Below are 20,258 nucleotides of genomic sequence, written 5' to 3'. Positions count from 1 at the left end.
AACTGTTTTGAGAAGGCGCCACCTATATTATTCAATTCGCATTGCTATAACCTGGTATGGGTTCGCCCGAGATTTTGCAAAATACGCCTTAACTGAAATTTGAAGGCAAACGTCTCATTTATGAGAAAACCCGATTTTTTTTCGTGATTTTGATAATCACCAAATAATAAAAAACAAGTAAACAAAACAAAGAATCAGATAAATCACATGTTTGTAAAAATTCAGTGCTTAGTGTAGTTTGGTAATATTGTGATTTACATATGATATTTAAACTAAACAAATTAATGAAAGCGAAGTGCCGCGAGTTAAGTTGTGAAAGCACAAATTATAAAAATACCTCCAAATGCGGGTTTTCTGCATTTTTAAGCGGAAGACTCCGCACCAAGAATGTGTGTGCGTGCGTATAATTTCTTGCTTTCACCTACTAATCCTGTTCACAAACAAGCAATTCCCCTTCCTTTTGTGTGTATATTCTCGCAGCTTGACGTCACTACGAATTCGGAAGGCACAATCTCTTATTCTATCATTCTGGGGTTTCGCCATTCTAGAGTTCAAAAGCAAAAACAAAATACGTTGCTGTTATTGTTTTTCTTCTACCGCTGCTATCTGTTATGTGCCTTGATACAACGCGCTTTCGTAATTCGGGGAATCCACTGACGCTGCTGCATTAAACCGTAATGCATAAAGAAGTGTAAATAAAAACAGCAAATGCAGTAGTTGTCATTGCTAAAACGAACTTTGAAGTGAATGGACGGTTTTTTTTTACGTAATTGTACGCTTTCTATGTGCTACTATTTTTATTATCGTTTCGGATTTAAGATTTGAGAAAGCATCAAGTGATAATTTTACAATGAGTGGACAAAGTGCCAATAATGAAAAAAATTTAAAACCTCATAAAGCTGAAGAATGGGGTAAGCGAGAAATTTTTAGAATAAAGTGCTGAACAAACTCAAAGTGGCGTATTACGTGGACTGATACGATTATGTAGTGGCAATGATAAATTTAATATGTGAATTTTTTTTGTTTTTGTTTTCAGAAATCGAATTAATCGGCAAGTTTCTGTTTGAAGAGTTCCAGAATTTGGTCTTTGGTTGGCGCACCGACTGGTTGGTGCGTAAACATATTTTACGAGCGAAGTTTACAAAATACCTCCAAACTGAAGGAAATGAAACTCGTCGCCGATTTCTGGAGGCAAACGGTACATGCGATGTAAGTTTCCAAGCATTTATACTAAGCATGCACAAAAAATATATCATGCGAGATTTATTGTATTGTCACACATACATACATACTTATACATATGCGCTATATAAACTGAATACTGAAACGCAAGTTGGCTGCAACACAAAGACTATTTAAAACGTGATAAGAGGGCTTTCAGTTCGTGTTTCGAATGTTTTTATATGTAACTGTGGTGTTTGCAATTTCTTTTACCATTCATTCATATCTTTTGTATTTTGTATACCTATGATTTATAGATTTTTTACAGGTAGATTTATTAACAATTTAAGCTGATCTTTCGGAATAAGCAATAATATCTATGTACATACATATGTATGTATATGCAGTCTGATTATCTTATCGATTCTACTGGTGCGAATCGATCACGATTTGGTGTTTGTAGAAATTTTATTGCAAAATGTTGTCATTAATTCTATTTCAAATCAGCTGTTCAGAGTTATGGCATGACTAATCGACACCTGCTTATGGTAATGGTTACGGCTATTCCGTTATGTTTACGGCATCCCTCCACAACGTGCTTAAAGTTATATGCTAGATTGATTTTTTTAAATTAATTTGTATCAAAAATCTAAAACTTCACTTCTAAGACATCTGCTGATTTCACAGTGGCCTTTTAGGTTAGGTAAGGTTGAAGCGGTTGTCCTGTGGGACACATTCAGGCTCATAGTAGCCTATTGTGATGCCGCGTGGGGAGCTTGTCCCTATCTCCCCTAAAAGCAGTGTGTGCTTTTCAGAAATTTTAGAATATTTCTGATTTCTGCAGAACTGAAATCTTTCAACTCATTAAAAAATGTTCCACCTAGAATAGTAAACCTACGTTTGGATAGAGCAGGACAATGGCACAGAGATTGTATTTTCCTCATCTTCATCTAGACAACTGCTACAGAAGTCATGTGTTTGCACACCCAGCCTATGGACGTGTCGACCCATTAGGTAGTGCCCCGTTATGACTGAAATCATTGTGCTAAGACTATGCTTATTTTGGCTTAGCAGAGATTCTATGCGTTTAGCATTAAGAGTCGGCCACACAGTTGTCGGGCGATTCTGCATGTGGTTTCATTACTCCATTATCTTTCGTTCGCAGTTCTTACGATTTCTTCAAGCATAAGTAGCTTGTATGTTGGTACGGAATGCCTATGTCATTGTCTATGTACTCATCAGTCTTGGTGCCAAGTCTCGCTAGTTCATCGGCTCTACAATTAACTCCCAATGTCGCGATGGCCAGGAATCCATGTTACCTTTAGGTGAAATGACTCGGCCGTCTTGTTAAGAGATATGCGGCATTTCATGGCTACCTTGGAGGTTGTCGACTGCTTTGTGAGGGATTTTATCGCCGCTTGGCTATCAGTGAAAATGGAGACATCATTTCTGGATATCGCATCACACTGTACCAGTGTCGCGGCGGCTTTCGTTATTGCCATCAGTTCAGCCTACTGTAGTCGGGGAGCCGAACATTGAAGGAGATCCCCAGATGTTCGGAGTATACAACTCTGCTCACCCAGCCCTCGAGCTTTGAGCCATCTGTGTATACATGAATGGACTCGTCCTGTCTTACATCGTTCCGTTCCCACTCTTCTCTTGAAGAGAGAATGGCAGGTATAGGCGTGAGTACATAGTCCACCAGTCCGGGAAGCCCCAAATTGCCAGCTAGGATTTTACCGTGACCGTAATCCGTGTATGACCATTTACTTATACTGTTCAGCCTTATTGGCGCACTGCGTGCGATATATCGAGCCTACAGATCTACTGGAATGGAACTTTAATGTCGCATATAATGCTTTCGATGGTGTGCTTGACATAGCACCGGTTATAAGAAAAGATGATAGTCTTTGAACTTTATCAAGTTTATTGGCGATCACACCCTTATCAAGGGCATTCCACCATATAAGTGCATATTACGCCTTTTAGCTTCATTCAAAATACCGTTTTTTAGGAAAATGCTTCAATGACTGGATAAGTTTTTGAAATTATTTTAATTTGAACATTTTCACGTTCTTTGTCCAAAGAGACTTCAACCATTTCGTTTATGTATGGTATTTTGCTGAAGTCTGTACTATACATACTTTTAGTAACTTGAAACTATTATTTACATACACACATAACCTATACAACAACTCACTATAAATTGTGAAGTTATGGTTTTGGTTTACTCACTGATGCATGAATGTATACAAATATGAATATATGTATGTAGTTATGAAATGTTGATATGCATAAGTGTTGATAAGTAGGTATGTACGTTTTTCAGCAAAAAATTGAACTGGTTGCTTGCTGTTGTTATGTTATAAGAGACGCCTACTCCCAATCTGTCGAAACCCAATGAACTGTGCATTTGCATGTGGTTGTTTTTGTTTTGTTGGAAAATGCTGAATAAAAGTCCATATCATGCAATCGTTCATATAAAAGATTACCGAACTTGTGCTTTATGTGGATCGACAGATAGATTACAAAGTTTGGCCATCCAAAGCAAAATAGTGAGAGTAACTTCGGCGGTCGCGTGACTTGGGATTGGGCAGAAGACATCAACAGCAACGATGTGACATTAACGGAGATTATGTGGATTTTTTCGTATATCACCAACACAAGCTCAGTATTTTCGTAAATAAACCCGCGCTGTCAACCGATTAGGTGATTCCTTCAAAATCGCTGAGAGTCGGTTAATGGTCAGATGTTGGGCATAGCTCTGCCTTCTATACATCGTGCTATTATTCTTCTAGGCTTATGGAAGAAAGGACGCGCTAAATACGCGTTTTATTTACGTACCCTTTTTTTCGCCGTGTGCATTCTTGCAAAATCCGTTAGTGTCCTTGACTCTGACTCCGATTCGTTTCGGTATACATTTGAGTGAAGCGTAGATTATAATAATATTTTCATAACACTTAACAAAATCTCCAAATTAAAATAGATTTCTTCAAATTTCGCGCTCTTTTGTGTTGGGGTTTTGCTTTCTTTTACGAATTACAACGAAACGTCGCCAAATTAGCCAGTTACCTAAAATCATTTGCCAATTTATTGTATTTGGAATATCATAGACAGTGACGAAGATCGTGAGAGAATTGTGGATTTGCAAAACTGTTCCGTGTAAACGGCAGGTAGAAATGATTTGTCTTTATAACTGTGCTTACTTTTTTCTATTGTTTGACAGGTAATAAGTATTTTCAGTTGTCTTCAAATCATTGTATTGTGCACACCCAAGGTTAACAAAGTGATAGATACCAAGGCGAATCTATTAAAGGTGATGTTGGTAAATCAGCTGATTTGTTTTTTTTCTTTCCCTGTGTCATTGTGGCTGTCAGCACAGAATAAAACAAGTCGAATTAATTTTTTTTTTCTCCTTTTCGAATACTTTGCCGTGACAATCAAACGCACAAACCTTTGTTGTTGGTCTAGTACAACCCCCTCTAATAAATGCGCCTTGATAGATACCAAGACGTCCAGACAGAAGGAATACACTAAATAATTTTTTTGATAAAATTGTGCTTTCTCAAAAAAAAAAGGCCTTAAATTGTTTATAAAAAAAATATATATACAGTCGAACTTCCATATAGTGAATTCGCACGGGACCTGAAAATCACTTCACTATATAGAAACTTCATTATAAAGAAACATTGATTTTTTATGTAATTTAATTAAAAATAATCAGTGAGTTTGGTTTGAATTACAGTCTTCCATTTTTCATTTTCAATAAAAGCTTCCAAATCATGTAGAGAGTTGAAAACATTAATCGGCACGTCACTCCTCATTTCAACAAAGGTTCTAATTACGCTAATGGATGAAGCATACAAGCAAGACTATAAAAAGATAAATGCTTACCAGGTTCAGCTGGAACTCCGCGACTTTCAAAAATGCTGTTGAGAATATCTTCTTCGGATGGGTTGTCCCAAGTCTGCACACCATTATCAACATTTACGTAGTCATCAAACGATGCTTCGATATTTGCTACTTTTTTAAATGAAGACATCTTCATCCCAATGCTCAAATGGAATCTGCATAGCATCTTTTGAAAATCAAGCCTTTTTAAAACAGTTGGCAATTGTTTCTGGTTTAACATAGACATTCCATACATTGCTAAGATTTCGAACTGCTTGCAGCAAGTCTATGGCCATAACAGAATTTCCCTCATCCACTTGAGTCAATATATTCGTTAAAATTCGTTTTCTGTAATCTTGTTTCATGTTGTAGATAATGCCTTGGTCCATTGGTGGCGAAGTAACGAAGTCATGTTGGGAGGAAAATAAGCGAGATGAATGTTTCTCAACTTGTCTCTTACATCTTTAGGGTGGGCAGTGCAGTTATCAACAAAAAACAACACCTTTCTGTTTTGATCACAAGATTTTTTGTCGAGTTTTACAATCCGTTTCGTAAAAATCTCACTGGTCATCCATGCTTTTTTGTTAAACTCATAATCGACACCTAAAGATTTTATTCCCTTGAAGCACCTCGGATTTTTGGCCTTTCCGATTACCAGCAACTTTAGCTTTTCTGATCCAGTCATATTGCTTCCCAACAGGACAGTTATTATCTTCTTGCTTTGCTTCCCACCAAAGCATTTTTAATTTTTGAACGCCAGTGTTTTAGTTGGCAAGTATTTGAAAAACAAAGCAGTCTCGTCGGCATTAAAAATGTCGTTAATGTTGTAATTTTCAATTAATTTCGGTAAGACGCTCGTTACCCATTCATCACGGTTTTCTATGTTGGCGTCAGCACTTTCCCCACATAATGTCTTTTGAATAACGCCATGCCGACTTTTGAACTTGTCTAACCAACCTGTACTTGCCTCAACTTCGTGGTGTCCTAGTGCTTCCGCAAAATCTTTGGCCTTTTGCTTCAATAATGGTCCAGATAAAGGGAGATTCTTACCACGTGCAACGAGTAACAATTTCAGCATTGCTTCGTCAATATCCTCAAAATGACAAGGCCGAAGTCTTTTGCGTTTGGTATTTACTGCCAAATCCTCCGCATTTTTTAAAATCACTTCCTTATTTTTTAAAATATTTGATAAAGTGCTGGGAAGAACTCCGAATTCATTGGCAATATCTTTTTTTTTTCTTTCCTTCATTAACTTTGTTAATCATTAATAACTTTTTTTCAAGCGAAATGCTGCTTCGATGCGTCATTTTAACTTCAATCACTGAATAAAACTGTAACAGCTCAGCTCTTTCTCTTTTCATTTTGGGATTCCCCTCATTACAGTTTGTCCACATCTAACTGTAATTTTTGCAACAGAAAACTTTTGAAAAAATTCACTATATGGAGACAAAAACTTAGGACGCTTGAATTTCCAGCTGTAAAATTTGTTCATTATATAGAAAACTTCACTATATAGAAATTCATTATAAGGAGACAAAAATACACCGAAAGTAGAACGAAAAAGCAGTGTCTTCGAAACCAGTTCATTATAAGGAGAGCTTCATTATATGGAAGTTCACTGTAAGGAAGTTCGACTGTATATATATATATATATATTTATCGGTGAGAAAAAAATCTTCGATTAATTACTAAAAATATATATTAAAGAATCTCGCGTTAAAATTTGAGGCTAATCGGTCATAGTTGGTCACCGACTTTGAAAACACCATTTTGAGAAAAACGCGTTTAAAGTTTGCCTTATATCAGGTCAGTCCATAAGTCCGTGCGTTTTTTAAAGGTGGTTTTAAAATTAATAAAAAAGATGTTTAAAGTATTTTTTAATCAATAATTTGTTTTCCTTCATTATTTACAATGTCTTCCCAACGTTTAGGCAAATTTTTAATTCCCTGCTCAGAAAATTTTTTGTCCTTGGAGCCAAAATACGATTCGATATCCCTTTTTATAGCTTCTTTTGAGGAGTAGTCCTTGTTACTCATATGGGATTGAAGTCCATGGAAAAGGTGATAATCACGAGGTGCAATATCCGGAGAGTATGGTGGATGTGGCATTAGCTCCCATTCGAGTTCGTTCAGCTTCCCTAATGTTTGCCTTGCGGTATGAGGTCTCGCGTTGTCGTTGCACTCCGAAACGCCTTCGAAAATATTCACCGCAACGGTATTAAATTGTCTGTGTGTATTCTTAAATATTTAAAAAAAAAATGTAAACAAAAATTTTTTTTTGGTTCTAAGTGTATATAACCCCTTAAGACTGTGTTACTTATTACTTTTGATTGATTCGCTTGTAAGTTCAACTTACAGCTGATGCGCATGAACGCCTGCTTACTTAAATATATTCGGCAGCTCTTGACTTCCTGCGAGTTCTGACCCATCATCTGTTGAAAACCATTCAGGTTTTGGTTTTAGTATCTCAATAGTTTGCTATTGTTGCCAGTAGATTCGCGTAATTCCAGATTCAGAACAATATTTTCATAACAGTTACCAAAATATTCAAATTCAAATAGATTTCTCCGAATTCCGCGCTCTTTAGTGATAAGGTTTTGTTTTCTTTTATGAATTACAAGGAAACGTCGCCGAGTTGGCCAGTTACCTCAGATCATTTGCCAAATTACTCCCTGCGCAAAATCGTAGGCCGTGACGAAGACAATGAGAGAATTGTGAATGGGTTAGTAAAAAGGTGTGTGTGTATGTTGCTATTGCATTTGCAAAGCTCAAGTAAAAGAGAATTTGCCTTTATAAATGTCTGGACTTCTATGTTCCATAAACAATTTTCCTATTATTTGGTTTTTCAACTTAATAACTCGGACTCGGGCACAAAATTACTTTCTTTTGTCTAGTGTACAAAATGTTATTGTTGGTCCACTTTGAATAGATTTGCCTTGGTTTCTATCACTTTGAAAATACGTATTACCTGCAAATCAGCTGCTCTGTTATCACCGCGCTTCAATAATGTCAGAAACTTAGAGCGTTTTGTGCCGGCTTAAAAGCAATGCATGCACGTCACTTCACTGGGTAACGTGACTGAGCCTTTTATCGCTGGGATAAGTATGTACTGTTTTGGTTCGATTTACATACTCGTACATACCTATGTACATATGTATTTATTATATTTTCATTTATGAAGTATGAGGTAAACAAGTAAAGGTTCACTAATTAGTCGATTAGCCATGTACCTGCATACAAACTTACATTTTAGAAATTTTTCAATTAGTTGTTGGAATTTTTCGTTTTCATGTGATTTTTTGCACTGGAATTTCCAAACTATTGCATTGATTTACTTTTTACGTCCGTTCATATTTGTTCATAAATAAAAGTTCTCATAACTCACAGCTTTTCCTGGAGAAAAAGGTAATTTCTATCTAATAACAGTGTTTAGATACGGAGTGTTAAACATGCAATGCTGCTATTATAAAATTTACTACTCGATATGTACGTATGTACGAGTATTTGTGTATTGACAAGTTTCAAACTTAACTACATACATATGCACATACATTTTAGATGCGCTGTTTTTATATTCTGCTTCAAATATTTTCAATCTACAGTGGTGATCATATTATTATTGATACCTGCATTCGTTAGTTTCCTTAAAAGTTATTATGATAAAAAAAATAATAATTGGCGCTATTAATTTCATTAAAATTTATTATGATAATAATAATTGGCGCTTACACACCCTTTATTGGGTGTTTGCCCGAGCTCCTTCTATTTATGGTTGGCGTTTTGACGTTTTTCCACAAGTGGAAAGATCTACAGTTGTGTGCCGCCTCTGTACGGCAGATGGTTTTTTTGTTAGGAGCTTTTTCATGGCAAAAAACACTCGGCGGTTTACCTTGCCTGCTAAAACATATTAGGTTTGATCATGAAAAATTTATCTAGTAACTTGCCACTTAATTTCCAAGAATTCTCTCTCAAAGAGAAAAATATTAAAACAAGAAAAGGAACGCAAAACCAGTAAAACAATTTGCAAGTTTTACGGCTGATTAAATTGTTGGCAGGAAAATCACAAAAATTAAAATTTTTTTCACTTGAGCTACCTCGTAATAAATTTAAAAAAATTTAAAGCAAATAAAATGCAAAATAATAAGCTTTGGAATCACATGATTTCATTTTGTCCATAATAATTTGTTCCACTTCATCATCGCTGTTAGATGAAGAACATTCCAATGACCATTGTGTTTTTGTGGCACAGCTTACGTCATATTTTCCTTGCTTCCGTCTATGTATATACATATGTACATATATTGCCAAATTAGCTAATAACCCAGCAGAACAAGCATAAAACACAAAAGATACCTTCAATGCTTTCGATCAGAAGTGTTGCAATGTCTATATCATTGGCCGATTCCTAATTTATGACTTCAAATAAACTTTATAAATTTTATTTTAGATATTATTTAAATCTACATTTTCCATTTTAATCACCATTTTTATTTAAACTTAGAGTTTTAATCAATTCGCAAATTTTCGTGTTCGTGTTTGTTTTTACTTTGCGATCAGCTGTTTTTTCACTTGCAAATTTTTACAAGTAAAAATGTATCCAGTAAAAACTTGCAACTTCCCCTCAAAATGAAATGTCATTTTGCTCTCCCACTTTCCCCTACTTTGCAAGTGTTTTGGATACATGAACACCAAAATGTGATAATTTGTAGGAATTGTAACAAACTACATACATATTTGTTTCATGAACAGAGCTATTGATTGAAAAAAGTATCATTGCTATCTGGTCACACCTGGTATATATTGTACGGAATTAAACATCTATAAAGCATTTAAACTCCCTAACTATTTTCCTGTGTTTTAAGCTGAGATATTTGCTGTAAAGAAAGCAGTAGAACTTGTATGTACAGACGCAGCAATTAACTGCGTAATAAACTTCTACGTTAACAGCCAAGCGGCTATAAAAGCGATAAAATCATACTGTGTATCATCCAAAAACGTCCTTGAATGCAAGGAAGCAATCAACAAGCTCGTCCGTAACCGCCGGCTTTCGGTTCATTGGGTTCCTGGGCATAAAGGCATGGAGGGAAACGAGACAGTGGATGGAATAGCTAAAGAAGGCACGAAACTTGCATGGGATCAAATAAGTCAGATACTAAACCATTGCGCACAATTCAAAAAGAACTAGAGAAACGCATGCTAAGAATGCCAAAAGGCAGATGGCTTAGCTTAACCAACTGCAAAGTTGCCAGGATCATGTGGAAACACGCATATGATGACAAGTATACTAAATCGGTAAATATCGTTCGATAGAAGAAACTGTAGAACTTTAGTTGGTATACTAACAGGGCACTGCCTAGTTGCAGCACACGCTTAAATGCTAAATTTAACCATTAACGACGCGTGCAGGAAATGTAATGAGCCGGGTACCAGAGAAATCTTGGAGTATCTTCTATGTTACTGTCCACCTCTCTCGAAAACTAGACTATGCTACCTGGGTGCTTACAGCTTTGAAAGGCTAGAATCTATCCCTGAACTGGGACTCGAGCGACTCCTGAAATTCGCGAACAGTAGGCGCATCTTGAGTGATGCATATTTTCGCTAAATAGGACTCTGATCTGGTATCGCTATGGACCAAAATGGTCTCTGCGTGGCTTCGGCCAGCCAGTATAACCTATCCTAACCTATCTGGTCACACTTCCCTTTATATATTTTCATAAATTATATATAAGTAGTTTCATTAAAAAAAATATGGTATGCACTACATATAATATTAAAATAATTTTGTGCCAACTGTGCAAATTACAAAAAACTGCATCTGAGTCTAATAATACGCACAAATTTATACAGCATTTTCAATTCTCCAAGTTTCCCCATGCAAGTGTATGAATCATCAACATACGATTTCACACTCATTTTTTTTTCTATTCGATATTTCTCCGCTTATTTTTTAAGCCACATTTGCATGTTCATACATACGCACGAGTACATCTCGTGCTTTATTTTGTATTTGCTTTATTGGTTCATTTTTTTTTTTCTGAATAACATCAAATATAGGTGTAATGCAAAAGCAACGAGTTTGTTAGGAGGAAATTGAATTGATTTTGAAGTTCTTTATGCGGAAGCATGAATGTGCAAATTTTCCAATTTTAAGTCTATGGGTTGGTTTGATTAACCTTTGTATGTTCTGTGCTGTAAAAAAATCCAAAATACCAGGCGTTCAAGAAAAAACACAAATGGTTTTTTATATCAGAAACCAAATCTTCTAATTTTCATAGAGCAATCAACTCTTTCAATTTTAACACATTCATGTTTATCGTCCACATATACTATATATGCGCCATGATTCAACAATAAAAGGTTCTGTATTCAAGCAGCTTTCTCGCTTCCACAGAAAAAATCGGCTTCTTAACCCATTTGAGGTCGACTGCACAACATGTGTGCAATTATAGGCGCCCTTTATTCGCCACGTCTCTGCTCGCTATCTCTATGCTCGATTTACTTGACGAAAAATGTGCGTGTGAAAGCAACAACAAAGTTGTCGAGTAACATTCGTCGTTAACGAGTATGGACATGAGGTAAACTCATGGTGCTCACACTCATCAACGAACGCCCGTATTAGCTGACACGATGAAACAACGATCTACGATACTACGGAACGAAACGGTGCTGAGAATTCATTTACATGGGGCTCTCATTAGTTTCATCATGTCAGCCGATACGGGCATACGTTTACGTTGGTGAGTGTGACCACCAGCACTGTCGTACAAACACATGTAATTTAAGGCAGCTCTACTTCCGAGTTGCCAACATATGCTTATTTATACCAGTTGCTTCAGGTATTCGCCACTTGCTAACGCTTGGCGAAAAGAAGAGGCCTAATTGTAAGATAGTGAGTTATACCAGTTTAATGGGGTAACCCGATCACTTTGTTGTTGCCTTCGCACTCAAATTTTTCGTTAAGTTAATCGAGCATAAAGAGAGCGAGCGGGGAAATGGCGAATAGAAGAGGCCTTATATTGAATTGCAACTCTCAGTCAGTCTGGAAAAGGCAGTCGTAAGGACAAGACGGTATGAAATAAAAATAATATTAGAAGTGAGTAAAAATAATATTTGATGTTGATTTCAAGTTAACTCCTAAAATGAGTGACCAAAAGCCAGGACCATTAGGATTGCAGAGAATGGCCAGTGATAGTGAAAGTGTTAATTTGTTGTTTGCAGAAAATTATGGGTATTTAACCCTTAACTACCCAATATGCCTTCATAACGTAGCTGACGAGTAGTGCACACAAAATAAATCTAAGACAAATTTAAAAGAAAAAAGGCACTTTTAAAAGAAAACAGATATTTTTAATGCAAAACATGTTTTATACAAGATGGAGTCAAAAATAAACAAGACTGGCGTCATAAAATGTTTTTGAGGGCGCCATCTTTTTAATGAGTTAGTGCGTTGGAAGCTACATCCCTAGTTGACTTCCAGTGAAAGCTTGGTGACATTCGGTTAAGTGGAAGCGAAGTTATTACGTCTAAAGTGTCAGTGTGTTTATGCCATCGGTACAAAAATTAGTTTCGAACAAAGAGCTGATATCAAATTTTGTTTAAAATCGGTAAAACGTTTACCGAAGCATTTGAATTGAAGAAAAAAGTGTATGGGCATGATTGTCGTTTCAGAGAAGGTTGATAGGACATAAATGACAATGAACACACGGGCCGCTCAAAATCAGCAATCACCGTAAACTCCATCGACATTGGCCGTAAATTAATCAAAAATGAACCGAAATCATCGCTGAAATTCATGGAATCGTGGTTGAATATCTCCAAAACATCGATTTATCACATTTTAAGTGATCATTTGGGCATACGAAAGGTCTGTGCACGTTTCATTCCGCACAACTAAATTGAGGAAAAAAAATTGCTCCGAATTCAACATTCGAAACGCCTCATTAAAGAGGCGAGAAAAGACGATAACATTGTAACTGATGATGGAATGTGGTGTTTCCAACATGATCCTGAAAATAAGTGTCAAAGTGCCGAATGGAAGGCCCCAGACGAGCCACCATCCAAAATATCACGTTTGGAGAAGTCAAAAATCAAGTCGATGCTCATTTGTTTTTATGACTCCAAGGGGATTGCCCACAAGGAGTTCATGCCAACAGGCCAAACCGTCAATGCAATTTTCTATCTTGGCGTTTTGAAGCGTTTGTTGACCCTTGTGACTGATTTTTTGACTAGAAATTGCATTTTAACCATGAATATCTCACCGTATTCGTCTGATATGGCTCCCTGTGATTTCTACCTATTCGGAACATTGCATTTGGCCATGAAAGGAAAACATTTTGCGTCCGTAGAGACTATCCAAAAGGCTTGTACCGACATTCTGAAGGACGGACATTCCGGTCAATGACCTGAAACACTCTTTCGAAAAGCTTTTAGATCGCGCAAAACTGTCTATCGAGGCCAGAGGGGACTATTTTGAATAAATAAACTCGAAGTTATCAGAGAAAAGCTACTGTCGTTTCTATTTTAGCTCAGTCTTGTTTATTTTGGACTTCATCTTGTATGCTTAAGTATTATATACTTAAATATTTAAATTTTCATCAGATTGTGGGTTGGTGAGTTACTAGTTTTCAAACCTGACCCTTTCGAAAACTTGTAAATTCACATATCTTAAAAAAGATGTGTGCAAAATTTCAGGGAGATCGGTCCATAACTTTTCGAGTTATCGTGTATGCCAATTCGAAAAATATAGTTTTGAGAAAAATGCGTCTAAAGTCGGCAGCACTCGAACGTTAAGAATAGAGTCGTGACGGTTGACGATCTGTAATATAAGAAATACTTACTTTAATTTACGTTCTAAAATTGTTTTGATACATTCTTAAAGGATTATATTAACATTTTATGAAACAAATTTTTTTTTTTTTCGAAATATTACAGGTATCTGTCCCCTTAATTGCACTTTAATGCTTTTACCATTTCTACAGTTAAATTTTATTATTATTAATTTCATTTCAATGTTTCCATATTATCTTCCTTACAGATCGGCACTTTACTCTTTCGCACCAATTACCTGATCAATACAAAACGCGGTAGTGACCATTTTCGGATCAGAAATTTATCTTTATTTATGTATATGAATAAGAAAATGGAGGAACTTGACGAAAGGCAAAAGAATGGTGAAACGACGACTGGGTGTATGGCACGTGACGACGATGACAAAACTATGATACATGGCGATCCGGCGCTGATGGGTATGTAAACATATTCGTACGTGGTAGTGCAAATTAATCATCCAATTTTGTTTTTGAATAACGTCTGATTTCGAGGGATGGATATCTTTATTTTGACCTTTTCGCGCTCTATTGCTTGTCGTTTGTAAATTACGGCTGTGTAGTTCACAAGTACTCAATATGATTGGCGTGCAATGCCATTAACGTACATTGACGTATGTTAAACAATCATAAATCTTCCGATAGGGTGATTAATTTTGCGCCACCTTGTATATACACACACATTCGCGGAAGTAAACAGCTTTCAATGTTTTTCGCTTTACTTGGGCTTTGTAATTAATACAGTTATAATTATTCTCATACAAATGTTCTTGAATCCATAGGCAAATTAAAGAAGTGCTCACATGTCGGATAGAGTTTTGACGATTGGCTTGCCAGCACGGTATTGTTCGCATCACCGATTTATATTTGATACATAACATAAACAGCACACATTTTCTTAGCCGCATGATCCGACTTTTCAACTTGGTTGTGTTACTGAGGAATGTTTCGCAATTCGTCTTTTTTTAGCTTTACTATATTTTGCCACGCTGTAACAAGCAACTGGTTGCACTAAACACAAATTTGTTAAATAATGTTTTTTTTTATCCCTACATCTAGCGGAAAACATTCAGCACTTTTTACTTAGTCTAATATAATACATGGGCTGAAAAGTGCCGGGCTAAGAAAAAAAACACGTTTTGTTTTTGTTCAAAATTAGCTCATTTTCATCAACGTAATTTCCATGAAGCACAACGCAATCATTCCAGCGCCGATCTAACATTTCAATACCACTTTTGTAAAGCGATTTGTCTTTTGTCTCAAAATAGGCATCAGTTTCAGCGATAACCTCGTCATTCGAGCGAAATTTCTTAGCGGCGAGTTCTCTTTTTTTTTGGGGTTTGCGAACAGCCAGTAGTCGCTGGGGAGCCAAATCTGGCGAATACGTTGGATGTGGGAGCAATTCGAAGTTCAATTCATGTAGTTTGGTCACTTGTTTTTGGTCAACAGTTAGCGAACGCGGCACCCACTTTGAACAGAGCTTTCTCAAAGTCAAATGCTCATGCAATATAAAGTCAGCACCTTCTTTTCATATCTTTACGATGTCAGTCAACTCACTCAAATTCTCTTTTCGATCATTCAAAACGATTTTGTGGATTTTTTTTATGTTTTCTGGTGTTACCGCCTCATTTGGACGTCCACTGCGTTGTGCATCATCGATGTCTCTACGACACTCTCTCTCACTTGAAGTCAGTAAGCCATCGTTTTATTGTTGTTTCTGATGGAGCGTAGTTCCCATAAACCTTTTCAAGCCATTGCTTTGCTGAAACGGTATTTTTTCCATCAGGAAACGGAATTTTTCCCCACAAGCATGAAATTCTTTTTGATCCACATTGTTTTGAAAATAACAAAAGTAGCTTCACTCTTAGCACCATAACTCACGAAATAATGAATAGAATATCCTTGAATTTGAACAGCTATCTTTTTAAGGTTAATACTAACTGAAAAATAGGTGAATGCAATAATATTAGTGTCATTTAAGGCCGGTGACTTTTCGACCCATGTGTTATATGTATTTACTTATACATACATACATATGCATGTATTTTATTTGTTAATACCATTTGAAATGTCATAGCATTACTGCAAGTGGACGAAAATGCACCAATGCATGAGGTGCTCTACGAGGGTAGTATGCATCAGAAGCATACATCCACATTTCAGCTCAGCAGCATGGGTTGCTATGTTTGCCGACTAAATTTCAGCTCGCCGGCAAGCTTTGAAGATCATGTGGAAGAACATGGCGACGAGTCGGATTTTAAGATACTTAAGGATTATTCCAAAAGGTAAGTGTAATCGGATATGTTTGTATCTAGTTTTTATATTTGTATTTGTATTCTAACAAAATCTCTAATTCGCTTAATTTTAGCGCTTCGCCAATATTCAAACTCTCCTACAATCTTTGCATCAATTCCCATTATTTTCGCTTCAATTTGGAATCAACACGTCCGAATATTGTCATAGATAAGCTAGTGATTGTACAGTCGCGTTCCTTCTACTATGTACACAATACACGTGTGCCATATGAGTTGGGCGCGGACGGCAAAGATAATTTTTTCGTGGATAGTCATCTTTTTCGCAAAAGTGTTGTACAGCCGATTGTTGTGGTGTTCCATGACAAGTCCAGCAAGGAGATGCGTTATGTAGAGCAGCACCATTTTTGTGTAAGTAAATGAAATGAATCTCAAAAAAATAAAAAATAAAAAAATAGAAGTAATACTTATCTATTATTTATTTATTTCCCTTGAATTTTTACAGCGCGTTGAGGAGTTTCCAGTGGTTAAATTAAGCATCAATCCTTGTCGTTTATCAAATAGCATGTAAGTAAATTACCGTCACATGAATGCAACCAATTGTCCTTTTCGTGATGTAACCTTAATTTTATGTGTTATTGTATTAATTATTAATTTTTTATTAATTGCTTTTCTTTTCCCTATTCCATATTTTTCAGTAAATTTAAACCGAAATTTAACCTTCCTACGTATATGCCGCCAAAGGAAATTCGCCATGCTCTACAATCGCAAATCGTTGAATCGTCGCTTGCAGAACTTTCGAATGAATTTAAAGATTATTTGGATAACAACAGAACAATGACCCAATCAAATATGCGCGAGGCGATGTTAAAACTGTTACAAATCGAGGATTCGGATACAATTCAGGAGTATTCGAGTCTGGTGCAGCATAACGTTAAATTGCGAAAATATGGAGGCGAATATATTGTTAAGGTGAGAAATTTTAATACGTTTTATGATAATTCCGTATTTGATGTCAGCGTTAATAAGATAAGATTTAGCTTAAGCATAGGATCATGCGATATTCAGTTTTTATCTACTCTCAGTAGTTATTGTTCTAGCAGCAGTAATAAATCGTACTGTAAGGTTTCGTCGCTATTCAAAGTAAACCATTTGCCAAATTTATTGACTCGTATTTTACCCCTTTTCAAACGGCCTCTCTCACGTGATTTGTTGTTATATGATATTAATAGTATGCTTCTGTGTTGGTTGCGCTCTTTGTAGCGGTTGCTGTTGTAACAACATAAAATATTCCCCATAAATTTTTGCTGAAGTCACGGCGGAGAAAATACAAAAGTTGGCTACATCTACGAACCGCTATCCCGCTCTCAGTGAGAGCTTGTTCGAGGCATGCAATAAAAGCGGCAGCATTGCAACTCTTTTAGTCGTTAGCAATGCTGAGCTGATACTTACTAATGTTTGGCACTTATTTTGTACATTTTGTATAGAAGGTAAAAACGTAAATAAAAATAATAAAGTTTTTTGTAAATATTTTCCAAGGCGCATTCATTAAAGGGTGGCACTAGACCAACAATATAGCTCTGTACGTTTGATTGTCAAAGCAAAGTATTGAGAAACTAGAAAACAAATAATGAATTCGCCTTGTTTCATTCTGTGCTCACAGCCACATGTACACGGCGAAAGAGAAAAAAAAAAACAACTGAGCTGATTTACTGACACCACCTTTTATAGATTCGCCTTGATATTTTCCTTAATAATTTCGGTATTGACACGCCGATTTAAAAGACTTTGCGCGCAACAATGGCCGTACTTTGGACAGGTAGAACGCTATACTTTTGCCAAAGTTACCAGAATTTCACTTTAAAACCCACAGTTTAAAAAATCTGCAACACAGCAGTTGTGATTGCAACTCGATCGAGCCCAGAATCACCTGATTTGCTGATGTAATACGATAACACAAAAATGTGTAATATTTAATCCTAATTTTTGCAAGTAGGCCTTCGTGAATGCAAAAAATGATCCGTCACTCAAAAATTGAGAAAGTAAAGTGGCAGTTGGATACAAGAAAGACGCTGATTTTTTGTTGAAGAAATTTTAGCCGACAAAAATTATCCATCACGAAAATATACGACCAGAAAGGACATGTTTAAATTAGGTTAGGTTGGTATGGTTGCCCAAGGAATGAGCACACTTGGACGAAGAAAAATGGATTCGTTCTTTGTGATACCATTATGAAGGACGTGCGGTGAAAGAGAAAGACCGATGGGATACAGGGAGAGGGCGGGGAGGGGTGGTACTGGGATGGTTAGGAGAGTGAGTTTAGAGTGTGTGGATTACTAACGATGACTATGCTGCGTTTGCGTCAACCGCTTTGTGCTGCTGATAAAGTTCAGTAGATTTTTAATGTCAACGCCTGCTATACCAGCAGGCGTAGCAAAGAAGTAAGAGCCAAGATGCCTGGATTCTAGCCCCGCCATAGCAGGGCAGCTAAGGAGAAGGTGCTGAGATGATTCCACCTCCTCCTTCATACATCCAGCGCAAAAAGTACCCGTGGTAATTCCAAGTCTCACAGCATGCATTCCTCGCGCATAGTGGCCTGTGAGAAAACCCACGAGGTTCGAGAGCTGATATCCTGTCAACTGATTAAACTTTTTAATTTTTTTTAGTAAACAAATTTAGACTTTGTAAAAGCTGGTGTTTTGTGCACTTTTGCTCGTAGTTTATAATAATGAAATGTAAAATTTATCAACAAAAAACGTGAGTAAATAAGTAAATTTTTCTTACTTTTCACAGGAATTTGTAAACAAACTCAGCTGATATGTCTTCTTTACCGCTTTTTGCAAGTGATGGTAATTTTTTGTTTTCTTTTTCTTCTCTTTACGAGAGCACTTTTGCTTACGCTCTTGATTCGGAGTGAAGCCTGGTAACGACTAATTTTATTATCGAACGGAACTAATAATTGGGCATTTCTTTTCATTTTATTCCTGTATTCTTGTATTGATTTTCATTTGAATTTTTATTAACGAGCGAATTTATCGTACTACGGTGTTCCCTTTCTTGTTTATCCAATTGTTACGTCTCAGCCATAAATACTCTCCCGGATGGCGCAATTTTGTAATCTATCATATTTAGCTCCTTATTTAAATCCGGTTGAATCAGGTAACCGATTTGCGGGGTACGTCTCTAGTGCGGTCGAGTAGCAGTTTTTTACCATTGACGAATAATTGCTTACGTTCGTCAGCGTTTACTTGAATTGAGGTAACCGTCAATCTTTTATGGTTTTCAATGCGCCAAATTTTAATGTGTTCAGTATGAGTTTGTATTGACTCCCATAAATGGGAAAGAATTCTCTCTTATTTCATGTTGTCTTCAGTGTTTATTATATATTTTCTTAATTTTTTAAATTAATGTCCGAAAAATAAAATCATTTAATTTAAAATTGTACTTATTTTTAGCTAAAAATACCGAAAAATACACGTTACGAGAATGTAATTTTTCCCTATGATGATGTCATTGTTTTGCCGCCTGACGAGGTACCACAAACATTGGGTGATATAATGAACAAAATGGAACAGTTTGTATATGAGCCTGGGGTTAAGAAATCGTCAAACAAGAAGAATAAACCCTTCCTCGGCCGAATTGAAAGTATTTCATATGGGCGAGTAGCATTTAAATGCGCCAGAGACATACCGATTGACAAAACTTACACGATACTCTTCCGGCCAGCACGTATGGTTATTCGATACCAATATCGCGCTTTAGAACAGTTGGTAGCCATTCCACCGTTGGTTTTGAAAAAATTCCTCTTCCCCGAGAAAGTCATGGTGCAGGAATTACCAGCTTTAAGGTATGGCGAACATTTTGGAAATGCATTTATTTAAATCCCAAATTGGAGTATACCATTTATATTTGCAATTTCAGTTTGGAGCTGTTTAATAAAGCCATCAATACTAGTCCGGAACAGTTGCAGGCCATACAGTATGTGGTGAATAACAGCGTAGAGAAATCAGCACCATACATTATATTCGGACCGCCAGGTATGAAATAATTGAGAGAAGCTCAAAAAAAAAAGCATAAGGTCTCTTCTTTTCGCCAAGCGTTAGCAAGAGGCGAATAAATAAAGCAACTGA

The 20,258-nt window shown here is 36.5% G+C and overlaps 1 protein-coding gene across 2 annotated transcripts in view; it reads left to right on the top strand.

Annotated features, from left to right (window-relative positions):
• The first annotated feature begins 598 nt into the window (after window positions 1–598).
• LOC128868403 (putative helicase MOV-10) overlaps window positions 599–20,258 on the top strand; it is a 40,410-nt gene continuing 20,750 nt past the window's right edge. The window contains exons 1-9 of one of the 2 annotated variants that reach the window (XM_054110455.1): window positions 599–911; window positions 1,037–1,209; window positions 14,086–14,296; window positions 15,954–16,161; window positions 16,245–16,539; window positions 16,634–16,695; window positions 16,827–17,100; window positions 19,584–19,975; window positions 20,050–20,165. In XM_054110455.1, the coding sequence (XP_053966430.1) occupies window positions 851–911; window positions 1,037–1,209; window positions 14,086–14,296; window positions 15,954–16,161; window positions 16,245–16,539; window positions 16,634–16,695; window positions 16,827–17,100; window positions 19,584–19,975; window positions 20,050–20,165 (1,792 nt within the window). In that variant the 5' untranslated portion in view covers window positions 599–850. Of the gene's footprint in view, window positions 912–1,036; window positions 1,210–12,016; window positions 12,120–14,085; window positions 14,297–15,953; window positions 16,162–16,244; window positions 16,540–16,633; window positions 16,696–16,826; window positions 17,101–19,583; window positions 19,976–20,049; window positions 20,166–20,258 lie in introns of those variants that run through there. The other variant, XM_054110456.1, reaches the window with a different exon arrangement.

Source organism: Anastrepha ludens, chromosome 6 (assembly GCF_028408465.1).
Source record: "Anastrepha ludens isolate Willacy chromosome 6, idAnaLude1.1, whole genome shotgun sequence".
NCBI classification, from domain to species: Eukaryota; Metazoa; Arthropoda; class Insecta; order Diptera; family Tephritidae; genus Anastrepha; species Anastrepha ludens.
The sequence above is the reverse complement of the archived record's forward strand: the minus strand, read 5'-3'. Positions and strand labels throughout refer to the sequence as shown.